Source organism: Lethenteron reissneri, chromosome 29, assembly GCF_015708825.2.
Source record: "Lethenteron reissneri isolate LAM-NWPU_2019-01 chromosome 29, ASM1570882v1, whole genome shotgun sequence".
NCBI classification, from domain to species: domain Eukaryota; kingdom Metazoa; phylum Chordata; class Hyperoartia; order Petromyzontiformes; family Petromyzontidae; genus Lethenteron; species Lethenteron reissneri.
The window spans coordinates 3,742,266-3,758,431 of NC_083807.1; the positions used below are offsets into that span (position 1 = coordinate 3,742,266).

Consider the following 16,166-nt stretch of genomic DNA (forward strand, 5'->3'; position numbering starts at 1 on the left):
GAGTTTCCACCACCGGTTCAAGAGTTGTGAACAGACGATGCGCACTGCCTCAATGCTCGTTCGAGCAGGAAACCACAAAAAGCATGTGTGAGTGAGTGTCGGAGTGTCTGAGTGTGAGGGTGTGTGTGTATGGGGAGCGGTGGTGTAGCGGTTAGCGCGCTGCGCTATGAACCCGGCGACCCGGGTTCGATTCCCGCTCACGTCAACACCAGTGACGATTATCTGAACCGGTCCTGGACCTTCCCTAGGTCGACTCAGCCTCAAATGAGTACCTGGTGTGGTGTGTAAACATCGCCACTGGGGAGACAGAGGTGGTCGGGCGTGATGATGGCCACCCACCCCCATTTGCCCTGTTATGGCCTTCATATGTGTTCGCTAACAGCACTTTCCCCAACAATCTGCTAAGGCTATATGGGGCGTCTTTGCCTTTGTGCGTGTGAAACAAAGGATAAATATTCAGTTACAACTTTTGTGCGCATGTGTTCAGATTATTGTAGTCATTGTGTTTCAGTTTTAGAATTGTAATGTAATTGTTTGAATGGTAACAACGGCTTTAATTCGTAATTTTTTTTTTAAACCAACGACTAGAATGATATATATGAATGTAAAATCACGTGTTTCATGAGCAACTGGTAGCAGCAGGTTTTATCTTCTCTCTATCGACTGAAGTATTGCACCCCAAGGGGGGCACAATTTCCTTGTTCACTGACAATGAGGGTCATGTATTTTTAAGTGTTTTAGCATGAGGCCTAACGTAATTTAGAACTTTAGATTGACCCAGTCCTTGAGTGAAATCAATCAACATCTTGGATGTGATTTTATGGGGGCACATAAACGAAAGAGGCCAGCTTTCAAACTCACCTCGTCATCAAAGAAGACTCAAATATGAGTGCCAAATTTCAACCTCTCAGTCCATCTTGAACGTCATTAGACTCTACTTCGGTCTTCCATTACCGGGCAGCTACAATAGTTATGGGACTTGTAAACATACCGTGGTATCAACAATTGTCGCAGCGCTGACACTTTGTACGTCACGCGGAACTCTGGCACCCGGGGAGTGTTTTTCTTCCAATTTCCCCCCAGCAATGATGCCAGGAACACGTGTGAGCCCATACCATGCCATCAGCAAAAGGCCCCCACGGATCACGAGCAGTTCATGGAATTGGCAAATCTATACCTGGGAGTGGAGGCATCCAGCCAGAGCAACAACACGCGGAAAATCAAAACAGTCAAAACACCGTTTGGTGTTTTGAGCTCGAGACCCAGCGTGGCCCCGTGTATTTTTCTTTCAACTTGCGCCGCCCCACGGGGGGAACATCCAGATCCAACGTTGCTTGGAATGAACGACGTTGTTTACTCCAAAAAAACTAAAAAAAATTCAGGTTGGGATACTTTTACACGACGCCGGTCGCGTGACTGGGGCAGGCTCGTGACTTTTTGTCGCCCGCCCGCCACCGCCGCTGTTGCTGCATCACGGTTGTCCCCAGGCGAATTCCGGACGGTACGTATAAGGAGAATGGCATCTGGTGCCGCAGAGACCATGTGATTCCTGGGGGCTTTAAATAGGGAGCCAGCAAAGTGCACGGCTCTCAGAATCCAGCTGAAGGCGAAAGCAACTCGCGGCTACTCACAATAAGGGAATCCGATCCGCCAAGATAAGACGTTAGAGAAAAAAGGAGGCGATCAGCATAAGCCGGTGCAACTGTGCTGCTGCTGCGGCTGCTGCGGCTGCTACTTACAACTTCTGCTGCTAATACTCCACGAGTAGAAAGGGAGCAGATCTCTCTCTCTCTCTCTTGCGTTGACAATGGAGTACTCGTCGCTACTGAAACCCACGGAGAATCTGGAGAACTTGGAGAGACAGCTCATGTGTCCGATCTGCCTGGAGGTTTTCTCCAAACCCGTCGTCATTCTGCCGTGCCAGCACAATCTCTGCAGAAAGTGTGCCAATGATGTTTTCCAGGTGAGGAATCTATTTATTTATTTATTTTTAAAAGTGTTTTTCAATTAGGTTAACGAGTCACTGTTATCAGCGTAATCATAACATCGCCTGAAAACGGTCGCTTGCGTTGCGATCGAAACGTCGTGATCTATTCATAAATTTCTATCTACGTGACTTTAGTGAAAGCACCAAAGAGTATGGATTCCTGCAGTCACGAAAGCTTCACATAAAGACGTAACAACTGTTGACTAAATAAACACACGTTTTTCTATTTACTAAAATACATGTACCGTACTTTTAAGTGGTGTGTGTTCTTTTTAATTGTCCATAGAGTTGGCCTACAATGGTTCAAATTGAAATGTTTTACTTTGCATGTTAAAGAAGCAGAGACATAGTAAAAGTATGCATTTAAATATATGATCTACCTCGTGTGAGAAGTAAATGAAAGGCATTGTCTTGCAGAACACTGAGTTTCCTGTATTTAACTTCAATGACAAATCTATGATTTTCCTTCCTAAAACGTTGACCACCTTAATTTTCCGACAAATATATATGAGTGTAGGTTTTTTTCTATGTTGCCCTTTAACCACTTGCACGTAGAGACACAGCAATTTAGAAATCTGTTTTTAGAGGCAGCTGCCCCGGAGTTGTCACTTCGCCTCGCTTAAAATAGCGGTGAAAAACGGAGTCCTCTGAGATTAGGCCCGTGAGTAGGCAGGATTTTCCAGCATTTCCCATTAGCTTTGCCTTCCGCAACCCATTAATCGTCTAATGACGGGCTTGGGCTTTTCCTCATACTTGCTTTAATCTTGATCACAGCGTCCCACTTGGGATGCCTCCACATTTGACTAATTTTCACTGATAAACGTGGAAGGTTAATTAACATTCGCTTGTAAGTGTCATTTGTGGCATGGCCTCCCTGTGGCCCCCACTTTTTTTCCCCTCTCCCATATTTCCACCCTCCCCTCTAAGTGCCACCCCCCAAACTACACAGCCCTGCAGGGGGGACGAGCGGGCGGGGGGCGAGCAATTACCCCCCCCCCCCCCCCCACTCCACGTCGTCCCTTGAAGTTTAGGCCACTCTCCTTCTAAATGTGTAGAGCCTTGTAAAAAAAATTTGGTACAATATTTAATAGCAGTGACAATTAAATATCTGAAATTCGCAGCCATTTCTCATATACATAGGGGGTGTGGAGGCGGTCAGAGGTGGGGCAGAATGTTTGGTAGGCAAGGATACATACAGCATCAACACAGATCAAACTAATGATGTAATCAGTTACGGTCCATCTGTCTACATTGGCTTTGCAGACCAATATTTAAGTTAAGGGAGCAAACCCAAGACCAAATGTTATTGGCAAGAGCACTCCGTGTGAAATTTGGGACTCCATGCAATGCAACAAAAAATAAAAAAAACGCACGCAAACCCATACGATAAACAGATCACGTATTTAGTCATTCTGTTCAGCGTTTAATATTTACTTGAAGTGTGTTTAACGTTGTGGTCCTCCGCATGAGTTTATATATAACCCCTGTTTAAAACAAGGTCACACTCTCGGGTTGAGTCAACAATGTGTTCTCCTTGGCAACTAATTCATGCAATTGTAACACGATCAATATAAATTCAATCTACCCGAGCCGACAGGGAATGTATTACGAACATTGATTTATGTTCGGGCAATATTTCTGATGTCTCATACGACATCGTTGTTTTTGGGCTGATTTTATACTTTATTCTTTGCTGTATTTTATTACTCTTGCAAACAGGAGTTCTCACCTGGTTAAAGAACACTAACTTGATCTCAATCACTCATCATTTTCACTCGTTCATCTGTCCGCTCACCCACTCATTGACTCGTTGACCCACTCATTCGCTCACTCAGTCACCCACTCATTCACTCACCCACCCACCCACACACCAATTCGCCAACTCACTCGTCAATTCACTCATCCACCGACCCCCTCACCCACTCACACGCTCACTCATCCACCTACTCACAAACTCATTCACTCTCCCACTCGTTCACTCACTCGCCCACCCACGCACTCACCCGCTCACTCACCCGGCTCAATAAATTCGCTCACCCACTTACACTCAAGCCAACCCACTCCCGAGTGCTCACCTGCTCGTTCCGCTCGCCCGCAGGCCGCCAACCCGTTCATGGTGACACGGGGTAACACGGTGACGTCCGGAGGTCGTTTTCGCTGTCCCTCGTGTCGCCACGAGGTGGTGCTGGACCGGCACGGCGTGTACGGCCTGCAGCGCAACCTACTGGTAGAAAACATCATCGACATCTACAAGACAGAGTCCACCAGGCGAGTGACCACGGGGGGCGCGGCGTCACACACTGGCAAACGTGGATCAGCCTTGAACTCACTCGGTGCTGGGGGGGGACCCTAACCATGCACATCGTGTGTTTCCACCCAGCCACCACAACAACAACCGCCAGGCTATGTGCACTTTAAGGCCACCTGAAAGTGTCGAACGCCCGATGGCAGGAGGTGACGGGTCAGACAAAAGGTGGCTTGGGTTTGATTGACTGAGATGACTGGTCGATGCACCGCCCACCACACACACCTTTTCAGATGCAGACCAGAGGTAGATAGGTAGTGAGACGAGAGGGATACGAGTAGGATATGGATGGGGAAAACGAACGAAGCGTGTGTTCAAACATGCACGCTCATTAGGGGTTTGAATTCGAACCGATGTTTGGTTCACTCCAATTTTGTCCATTCATCTTAGGCCCCTTGAAATACGTGGGGTCCGAAACGTGTGCTTGGTTTCCCTATGCCCAGTGCCGTTACTACTCCGACCATAGGAGCATGGATGCAAATGTATCCCGTTCATCTGTTACATTTAATGTTATATTTTAATTGCCCTTTCAATTACAGGCAGCTATAATCAGAAACATCCTGCAAAAATACTGTCGCAGCAAATTGCACCGGTGCTGGCTGTTACGTGACAACACAGCTACTCCGACTTACAAGAATACATCTTGATTTGAGTTATGGGATTTCCCAAAGTTGTTTGTAAACCCTGCCCAATACCAGTCGAGTGTGAACTCTCTATCTGTCTATTGCATTTCCAGGAGTGCTGATTGTCGCCGGACACTTGGAATTTGGGGGCATTTGTGCCTTTGTCCCTGCACACAGTAACCGCGCTGACATTATACAGGGTGGCCCAAATTATTTCCCTTCTACGTGACTTTACGAAAGAATCAAGAATATGAATCCCTGCAGTCACGAAAGCTTTAAATCTAAACACATAGGGTTATTATATATATATTTTTAATACGTAAATTTTGTGTTACTGTTGAATTAATTTTGACAAATATTCAACACCGGCTTCAATTAACATTAATACACTCACGAATTATATTTTGAAACTAATTTAAGAACTTTTTTTTAAAACATGTGAAGCTGCCTTCTTCATCGTACATAAACGCGCTCGTTTTTTTTATTCCGTGTTCTTTGCGCTTAAAAAACAAATTTCACCCGAAAATGAAGAAGAAAAATAGATAATAATAATGATAATAAAAACAAATTTTACTTAAAGAATAAGCAATTATTTTGTTTCGCGCAGCGTCAAAATAAATGAAATAACCCTACGTGTCCTGACTTTTGAACCACCCTGTATGTAGTCACGTATCTATGTATCTATCTATCAGTGCTCGCCAGCAAACAAGCTTTCAACGAAGGCTAACCCGGGTGAATTCGGGTCTTTTTCTTTCGCGTGCCGTTGAAAACCACAGGCCGGTGAAAAAGGTGGACCACCCGATGTGTGTGGAGCACGCGGAAGAGAAGATCAACATCTTCTGCATCACCTGCAGCGTGCCCACGTGCTCTCTGTGCAAGGTGTTCGGAGCTCACAAGGACTGCCAAGTGGCCCCCCTGGGGAGCGTTTATAAAAGCCACAAGGTGACCACCACCACCATCACCACCACCACCCAGTCACTACTGACACCCCCCCCCCCCATCTTCACTTCAGTAGAGCTAATACAAAGGTTCAGCCAAACCACACAATGGTAAGATGTTTATTTTTTAGTATCACTCCTGCTAAATGTTGCGCTCAAGAAACCCACCCGGCTTACCTGCTTTCTAAACTGATGAAAGACATGCTGTTGAGGGTACCAGTTACTGGGCGTCTATGAAAAAGAGCTTTATAGCTCTTTGGATTCCTCCAGGATAAATGAAGATTCTGATTCTGGTGAAAGCTGACATGGCACTCGATGAGGGCTGGGTTCGGGCCAGTTCCGTTTCACACCCTTGTCTCCCCATCGGCGATGTTCATCAAAATAGCGCTGAATTCCAGGCAGCCTTGTCAGGGCAGATGACGCGTGGTGGGGTGAGGTGTGGGTGCACCCACCTCTTGCTTGAGTGTCTGGTGAGCTGTGAAAGAGTAGATAAAATGACCTCTCGAGCCACCAACTGGTGGATGCACTTCCACCAGCAATGCCGAGGGTAAGCTATTGCATGGCTGGACCTTTGTATCCCCACCCCCCCCCCCCCCCCATGTAAGAGAGTGCACGTACGTTTGCACGGTAGTCTGTTCTTCTGTAACGCGGTAGTCGCGTCCTTGAAGAACACCGCTTTATGGAAGAATCGTGTTATAATAAATACAATATCATAGGGTAATGCGCAGCCCGCGATAACACGGTGAGATGCGTACGCGGGCTGAACAAAGACCGAGGCGCGTGGGTAGCATCTAGAAGCATCCAGCAGCATCCCGACGCCTTGCGCCATGATGCACAGTGGAAGCCGCTACAACCCGCTTATTCCAACTCACGCTGCGATGTAGTTCCGTTCACTCGATCGCGTTGCATCCAATTCGCAACCGCGTTCGCGAAAAAAAAATGCGTTCCCCCGAATGCAATTCACCGCGTTGCATCCAATTCGCGTCGTGAAAATTACGCGGCGCGATGGGAGGACAGACAGTGCCCAAGTTCACCCCCCCCTCTCTCCCCGTGTCCTTCGACGGCTTTCTTTGTTGTTGTGCTGTTGCCAGAACGACCTCAGCGACTCCATCTCCAGACTGGTGGCGAGCAATGACAGGGTGCAGCTGATGATCAGCGAGATGGAGCACAGCTGCAAAGTCATCGATGTAAGTGTGACACTCCCCCGCCCCGTTGTCACACGCACACACGCACGTGCACACACGCACGCGCGCACGCACGCTCGCGCGCACGTACGCACACACACGTGCACACACACGCACGGGCACACGCACACGCGCACACACACGCACGCGCACACACACGCACGCACGCGCGTGCACGCACACGCACGTGCTGCTTCATCGCAGCGTTGTTGAAATCCGGGCCGTGACGCTCTCGGCTGGGGCACTTTGCCCGCCCGTGCCACGTCGGACGTTGCGGAGTTGCCGTCGCTTCAGTGACAATGAGAACGACATCACCCCCAGTGGCGATGATCCCCGAAGACTCTCTGCGTTCACCGAGTCTCCGTTGTGCTGCAGTGTGGCTGACCCGGCTAAAGAACGCTGGCTTCACGCAGCCGGGGCAAAGATCCCGCAGTGGATTTGTAGTGGGGTTTAAACGTTTTTTTTATATCAACTCAGTCAATTATTTCTAGATTTGAAGCTTTTGTGACTGCAAGGATTCATACTCTTAGGTTTTTTTTTTCGGTAAAGTCACGTAGGTAAAAAATATTTTTTTTATATAAAAGTAATAATATTACGTTTATTAACTTTTAATTTTATTTTTTATGAAAGTAGTAATATTACTTTTATTAACTTTAATTTTATTTTTTACCTACGTGACTTTACCGGAAAAAAAAACCCAAGAGTATCAGTCCATTATAACACAGGGTTTTTTAAATTAGATCTCGTAAATAATGATTTACAAAATCTAACTAACAAAAACCTGTATTATGGATGATATTGGTCGCGAAAGCCTACGTGTTAATCAGCCCATTAACCCGGCCAGGGTTGATCAAATGAGGACTGCTTCGTTTGAGGTCGTAAGAGGTCAACCTATGAACGTTACTGTAAACAGACAACTCGTACCGCTGATGAGCCACCACTCGCGATGGTGGCCACAGCGGCGTTAGGTGTCGAGTGTGCAGGCGGTGCAACTGCACCGGAGGCCGCGGTTACGACGAGCCCACGTGCCGGGCAGGGGGCCCCCAATTAATTAATTACACAACACCGGAGGGACCGGTTCGAAGCACACCGCGCTGCCACTGGGCAGGCAGACCCCGACTCGGCATTTTCATTTCGCAGTCCTACCACGAGTCTCGTCGACGGATAGCCGTGGATATATTCCCTCAAGTCTTATCTTGTGGACTTTGTCTGGTCTTTCAAATAATATTTTTTTAAAGCTGACTAAAGGGAATCCACACACACACACGCAACGACCTGGCTCAAATTCCACAAGTTGACGCCAATAAGACCGAGAGACTGAGAGAGCGAGTAAGCGAGTGGAGCAAAAAAATAAACCCGTAAAAAAAAGTTTTTCACTATAAATCCTTTATATGCGTGGCGGCTAGAGTCCTCTTGTCCTCTGGCTTGAGATGGCTGCCACCTATGGGTCAGATGATTGGTTGCCACCATTAAGCAATTGGTAATTACATATAATTTTTTGTTCCTAAAAAGTGTAAAATTTTGGGAAAAAAATTCACGAAAAATAATTGTCACGCACAACGAGTCTGTGTGGAAAATGTCAGCTCGATTGGATCACGGGAAGTGGGTTAAAAAACGACCGAAAGATTTGCACGGTCGTAAGCGCGCAAGCAAGCAAGCAAGCGTGCAAGCGAACTCAATATAAAGGATTTTAAAAACCCCAAAAAACACCGCGCAGAACCGCTGACGTTCCCACCGAAAATTAACACCGATTTTGTCGCTTGTGCCCTGCTCTGTCCACGGGGTGGGCGCCACTCCAGGAGAACAGCCGGGTGCAGAAGCAGATGCTGTGCGAGCAGTTCGACGGCGTATACGCGGCGCTGGAGGAGAGGAAACAGGAGATGCTGATGGTCATCTCGCAGGAGCAGGAGGACAAGAACCAGCACGTGCGGGACCTCATCAAGCAGTACAACGAGCACTTGCAGTCCGCCTCCAAGCTGGTGGAGACAGCCTTCCAGGCCATGGAGGAGCCCGAGGCTGCGGCGTTCCTCCAGGTCAGCAAAGTTCGTCTTTCCGCGCTCGTCAGAATCTGTTGGTTGGGGGGGGGGGGGGGGGCGAGGCGGCGGTATGGTGAGCGGCGAGCCGAGTTCGAGTCTTGGCCGAGGCTGACATTGGTGACGGGCGATGTCTGAGCGATTATAGGAACTTCGTTGAATTTTAGATGCGTCGCTCGTTCCGTTACTTTGTTTGCGAACGATGTCCGGGACCTCTGTCTTGGCCACGTCGTACTCGTGTGGGCAAACGACAGCCACGGTTGGCGAAAAAGCTTCGGTGGTGTCATCATCATCATAATCCACGAGTGGATTGACAGAGGCCTGCAATATGCATTTGCAGGACATGTGGCTTAGCTCGTTTAAATGAAGACGCGTGCAGGGAAAAGGGAGAAAATTACAGGCCTCTTCACATTTTCAGTTTGTCACTCTGAGTTGAGGCCCATCGGCAAAAAATACTGACTGATGAAAAATGTAAAACGCTTGCGTACGTAATTTCAAGCGTCATCTCCAGACAGTTCTTTTATGTTTATGTCGTTAGGGTAAGTGGATACGGAACACAGGAGGGCACTTTAGACACGGCGAGTAGGAGTAGTTGGCGCAGTGGTTAGTGATCTGCGCTGTGAACCTGGTGACCTGAGTTTGAATCGGTGGCAGGTGATATTTGAACCAGTCCCGTAACCTAACCCACAATGACCGGCATGGTGTAGTATGGTCAAATGGCCTCTATGAGTGACATGGTGTAGGGAGGCCTTCATCCAGCAGTAGCTTATTGTTATTTAGATACAGTGATGCGTCTCTTTCATCGGTTGCTTGTCAGATTGTTATGGTGCAGACGGACTTGACAATATATCTGAGCGCTGATGGTGATAGATTTTGTTATTAATACAAAACTATCCTTGTCACGAATTTAACGTTGTGTTTTTTTATCATTATTTACAGAGTGCAAGCGCTCTTCAGAAGAGGTGAGTTGTCCGTTCCATATTCAAGTCTCCTTTCAACTCTATCTATCCCTAATATTGTTACTGAGATTTGTAATTCAGGCACACGTCGAGATAGATTTTTAAGTAGGTAATCAAATGAACACTCTTCCGTCTGTATCGCCACATGAGAATAACAATGTTTTGATCCATTAGCCTTTGGGACTTTCAGACCAATGATATATATCAGAATTGGTTCAAGAAAGTAAACTTCCTGATCTCCTTAGCAGAGTCGGGCTTGCTAAATGATTGCAGACGGATTGCCAAATATGCTTGGCAAGGTTATCCCCTCTTCACTTTGGGAACACACTTCAGTCCGTCTCATAAAATAACTGTATACATATATAGTTTGTGTACTCCAATCAAGGCCTTTGAGCCTCCAGCCCAACGTTGTCCAGCAGCATTTGTTCCCACAACCAAACTAACTCTGGACCACCTCGCCCTCGAACTGCTGCTCCTCGTCAGCAGAGTCCCGCAATAGAGCTATAGACGGACGCAGACCAGACTTCGCCGGGTGAAATGTCAGCAAACCGTACCAGCGCACTTCCTTTGCAGCGTCGTCGATGCTACGAAGGGGTCCGAAATGCCGAAGATGGAGATGGGCTACGAGAACATGAACCACTTCCTCGTCGATTTGGACAACGTCCAGGAGGCTGTGAGGGGCATTGACTTCGGCAAAGGTGAGAACTCCCAGCTGGGTGGCGGACGGTGGGGTGCCACGGTGGCTAAGGAGATGTTAACTACTAGATTTGAAGCTTTCGTGACTGCAAGGATTCATACTCTTAGTTATTTCGGTAAAGTCACGTAGGTAAAACATTTAATTAAAATTAATAAAAAAATAATAATAAAATCACGACGTTTCGGAGGCAACACAAGCTTCTATCTTCAGGTGAAATTGTCACAGAAAAAATAATATCAGAATATTGATACTTGATACAGATTTTTTGCTGTGACAGTTTCACCTGAAGACGGAAGCTTGTGTTGTCTCCGAAACGTCGTGATTTTTATTGTTTTATTTTTATTAATTATAATTTCATTTTTTTTTACCTACGTGACTTTACTAAAAGAACTAAGAGTATGAGATGTTAACTACCTCGCCTGGTCTACGGGAGGTTCAGGGGTTCGATCCTGAGCCTGACGCCTGCTGTATATTTGGATATTCTTGGGTCTTTCGGTAAAGTCACGTATATAGGTACATTTTTTTTTACAAAAAACTACAACGTTTTAATCGCAACACAAGCGGTCGTCTTCAGGTGTTGTTTTTTTTTAATCTTTCTATGTGACTTTAACGAAAGACCCAAAAATTTGAATGCCTGCAGTCACGAAAGCTTTAAGTCAATATGTATTATTAGGATTTTGCGTATCTCTCTCTCTCTCTCTCTTCCCGTGATCGCGTGGATGTTTTTTTCTCCGTGCCCTCCGGTTTTTGCCGTCCACATTTAGAATCAACGTGCGTTGAAGAGTATTTAGATTACTTTGATGCCATACATTTGTACATGATCAGCCACTTCGCTGTGCTGGGTGAGGAGGGTGGGGGCGGGTGTGTGGTGTGTGATGTTGTGACGCAGATTCGCTCACAGTCACAGCAGTTGCAGAATTGTCCCCAAAACTGTCGATTATTTCGTGGAATGAAATGTAACGGCAATCATAACGCGCATTTCAAACGAGTGGTTTCGAAGCGCTGCACTTGTATCGATTGTCCGAAAGCCCCGGTACGAAGCGAGGTGTCGCATTCACGGTATGCCTTGACAGATGCAGAGGATGAGGACGAAGAGGAGGATGAGGAGGGGGAGGAGGTTGCAGAGTCTGAGGAAGGTAACTCGGACAGCTCGGATGCAGACGGTGAGTCCCACTCCACGGGCGTTGAGCAGAGTCCACGCGTTGTAGAGTTGCTGCGAAATTTAAAAAGGGTCAAACTTTCCGCGTGCGTTTTCCGTCCAAATGTCACTCGTTTGTAAGTGTCAGTTGATTAGGTAACTGTAACAAGCACACGCAACAAACGCGCACAAAACCCATCCAAATGCGTCCCGAATTAGATTCAATCAAGACGAAACTGCGTCGTCTCCTTCGGCTCATTAAAGTCAGCGGGAAAATCTGGAGCCAGCTCGTCATTCTCATCGCCCACACGTCACGGCTATATTTATCTGATTCGTTTGAAGGTCACCATCGGGAAAAAAATATGACTTTACCACAGAGTGGCCAAAAAGCACAGGACACATTTAGTTTAACAGTGGCATTAACATATTTTTATTGTTTATTCTTTAAGCTCATATTTTTATCTATCATCATTATGAATATTTTTTTTCTCTCCTTCCCGTGGGGGTCACCTCGAATCTGTCGTTGATAAAACTCGACCAAGACTCCCCGAATGGATTTAGACAACAAAACTAAAATTGACGAATTTTCAACGATTGCACACCCCTGTGATCTTTGCAGCAAAGTCCCGAATTCAATCCACCGTAGCGCGAGAGTCGATTTCGTGCCTCCGTCTCTTCGATGGATTCTCTTTGTGACAACTTCCATTCCTCAGCTGCCACTCCGTCATGGCTCATCATGGCTAATGATTGTCATCGGCTAAAGTCCCTCTGAGCTGTGCGTCCTGGCCCAAGCCCCACTTACTTTTCCCGGAACGGTTTAAATTACCGTATTTTCCCGCATATAACCCGCGGGGTATACCACTTTTTACAAACAAAACAAGACCCTGCGGGATATATGGAGATGCGGGCTATCCCACAAATATTTTACACGTGTGACATGTCATAACTCGTTTAATGTTTTCATGGTAGGACTATCCACTATGCAACACTTTTCTTTGACTAAAGCACTGCTGAATAAACCACTCACACTAAAATTGCATGTGTTATCACGTTTTTAATTATTCGAATTGTTTGTACAATGAAACGACAATGTTTGAAGTGGGCGCACTTTGTTTACCGGCGACTTGAGAGATGGGGGGAGGGAGAGGTGGGGGGTTGGGGGGTGGGGCAGCTGGGGGGAGGTGGAGGGGCGAGGCACGGAGTTACCGTAGTGCCGCAATTATCTGCATAGTGTGCAATCTACCAGTGCTAAAACTACTTACTTATCTACCAGTTACGTGCTACTTATTTATTGGATATTTACTTTTGTTACTTATTTGCTGTATTAAGTTCACTCGTTTCAATTGATAGTGGAATGTATTACAAATGTAAACTTCGTATTAATTTGATGGAATTAAGCTGCGGTAACGACGTTAAAGATATGAATGCATGCGGGTATATGGAGGTGCGGGCTATCTGAAATTTGTTTTACACAAAACGCTACTTTTGCGGGGTATATGCGTCTGTGGGTTATATGCGTATGCGGGCTATATGCGGGGAAATACTGTACGCATTTAACCTGTCTCGTGCATCTTTGTCTTTTGCTGTGTTCGTGTTTGCAGGGGTTCACAAGTGATGTCGGCTAAATGGGGGGGGGGGGGGGGGTATGGAGCTCTTCTGTACAAGACAAGGCAAATGAAGACGACTGGCGGTTGAGAATGCTGCTGATACAAAATGTATATTTATTATTATAGTAAGTGTGGAAGAATACGATTTCCATTTTTTTTCAGGGCAATTCTAAGTGGCTATATCAACCTCTTTGGCAACTAAATTGTGGGTGGTTTCAAATTAACTTGAAAGTGGGACATTGACATAAATTACATTTTATACTTGACAGTTTTGGTATTTATGATTTTTTTTTACATATGCACGTGTTCATTTTTTGTTTGTTTTGATAAAGTTGAGATGCGGTTTTTTTCCCCCCTTTGTCGTAGTTCTAAATAAAATGCACTTTGATGAGCCCAATAACAGCACTTGGAGAGAATGTATAAAAATCATCATGTAATGTATTAGATTGTGCAATGCTTTCTGAGCTGTTAAAGGGTCAGTGGTGCACAGATTGTAGCCAAGGAGGGGGGGAATTCACCGCCGAATTTCATGCCAGCGACACAATTCACCAACAGCAATACCCCGTGAGGATATGCACAGCCAATGTCTTGGTGTGGTTGCACAACCGTTGTTGTATTGATTGATTTTGATTGCTCTTATTTTGTCGACGTGGGTAAGAAATGCTCAGCCGTGAGCTGCGTTAGAAGAATGATCCACGGAGGATCTTTGTTAAAAAAGAAAGAAAAACAAAAGAAAGTTACAGAAAAGAAATCAAAACATTGAGTAGCAATGTGCAGATTAGGGCCCGGTGGACCACGTGGAGTTGGACAACCAGATAGAGGGCGATGAGGCTCCTGTAGGAGGCGGTACAGCAAGCGGGTCGCAGACCCCATCTGTGCAGATTTAGAGCGACTTCTCCATGTCTGTGCGGGATAAGCGGCGGTGCAGTCGTTGTCGCACTGAGCTCCAAACCTCGTACCGCCTGAGTTGGATTTCCCGGCCAAGGCCAACATGAGTTGCAGAGTGAAACTGTGATTCGAAGTGGTCCTCTTTACCGTCCCTCTTTACCGTCCCGAATTGACCAGCGTGGTGAAGTATCGTAACAAAATTAAAACACGCAACAATCCGCAACCGGTATGGAGTATAATAGGGCGTGCGTGAAGCTAGACTAGAGCTGTTTATCCCTGCCACACTCACATCTCACTACAATTGTGAATTGAATAAAGATGCCTGAGGCTTGGCAACCCCCCTTTGCTGTGACGCGTTTATGGGAGCGAGCAGTATGACGGGACCTGACTACCTGACCTCTCGGTTTAGGCCATACAGGGTGGTAGAGTACGCAGGTATAGTGGAGATGTTGTCCACACTTCACCCCCTACCGCAAGCGATGCGCCATCGGACTTGCATTAACGAAGGGTGCTTCAAAAAATGTTAACACTCACATGGGACTATCGTTTTTAATGAAAAAAACCCCGGATAATACACTGTAACATGATAGCAAATGTGGATAGCTTAAAAAAGTTACTTGTTCGCCATCATTGTCACCACATGCCTGGAATCTTCTCCAGGTGGTCTCCAGAGCCCGAATATACATTTGTTGTGATGTTGTTGCAAATTCTCAGAAGTGTTTTACAGTTTTTTTTTTTCTTGAAGCACCCTGGTATATCGCTTGTTGCCTTATTAGTATGCTGGGGTGGACAAGCTACAAGGGTGGACCAGTGACATTGCCCGTGCCTTCAAGTGCTTTGACCAGAATCGTAACCTCGAGACCTCTGGGGTTGTTGTTGCCGCTTGTCGTGCTACGCCTGAAATTCCACGGTGGGTTTTTGGTATTGCCCTCTCAACGTGCGCTTCCAAAGAGCATGTTTGTACGGCCACCTCAGCAGAATACATAGCATTTAGCGATATAGGCACAAGGGACATTTGTGCGCGGTTCTTCAGGATTTAGCACTGTGACGGTGAGACAGAGTAGGCAACAGAGTGATAAAGGGTTGGTGACAAAAATGGTATCTACTTGGCTAGTGTAGCCAGAGAATACCACTTTAGAACAAGGTTTTTTTTTTGCAGTTGATACCTATATTTGACTTGAGATGTGATTTTAATCTCAGGTATTAACTTGTTGTTACTGTGAAATGCGAAGTGTCGTGCTTGCAATAAACGTCACTACCACCGGTCGCGTTTTGTTGTTGTGTGTGCCGTTGAAGATGTTGATGATGTTGATGATGTTGATGATGTTGATGATGTTGAAGATGTTGAAGATGTTGATGATGTTGATGATGTTGATGATGTGATGATGTTGATGATGTAGCGCGCCCACGGACGTCGCCTGCCACCGGGAAAGGAGCCGGCGTGACTCCTGGCGAAGGCGGTGGCGAGGTGAAAGGGGTGGTGGGGTGTAAGGGGTGGGGGGAGAAGGGGTGAAAGAGGTGGGGGGTGGGTGGAAGGGGTGGGCAGGGTTGGTGGAAGAGGTGGGGGTGGAAGGGGTGGGGATGAAAGAGGTGGGGGCGGGGTGGACGATGTGGGAGGGGGGTGGGGGATGGAAGAGGTGGAGGGGTGCAAGTGGTGGAGGTGTGGGAATTAAAGACGGTCTTCTTCACAATCGCGCGTTAACGCCGTTTTAAAACCCCTTGCACTCCCCTGCTTTGTCAACCCGCATCAACAACAACAACAACACTAATATCAGGTCAAGGGAGCAACAACTCTTAAACCCAATCA

General features: G+C 46.6%; 1 protein-coding gene across 1 annotated transcript; it reads left to right on the top strand.

The window, feature by feature from the left end:
- Positions 1-1,579: 1,579 nt before the first annotated feature.
- Positions 1,580-15,625, top strand: LOC133349167 (tripartite motif-containing protein 55-like). The gene is made up of 9 exons (XM_061562432.1): positions 1,580-1,963; positions 4,086-4,255; positions 5,692-5,857; positions 6,945-7,040; positions 8,837-9,070; positions 10,010-10,032; positions 10,603-10,727; positions 11,800-11,889; positions 13,466-15,625. Exons 1-9 carry the CDS (start codon positions 1,808-1,810, stop codon positions 13,477-13,479), a joined length of 1,074 nt encoding a protein of 357 aa, XP_061418416.1. The 5' UTR covers positions 1,580-1,807; the 3' UTR covers positions 13,480-15,625.
- Positions 15,626-16,166: the final 541 nt, after the last annotated feature.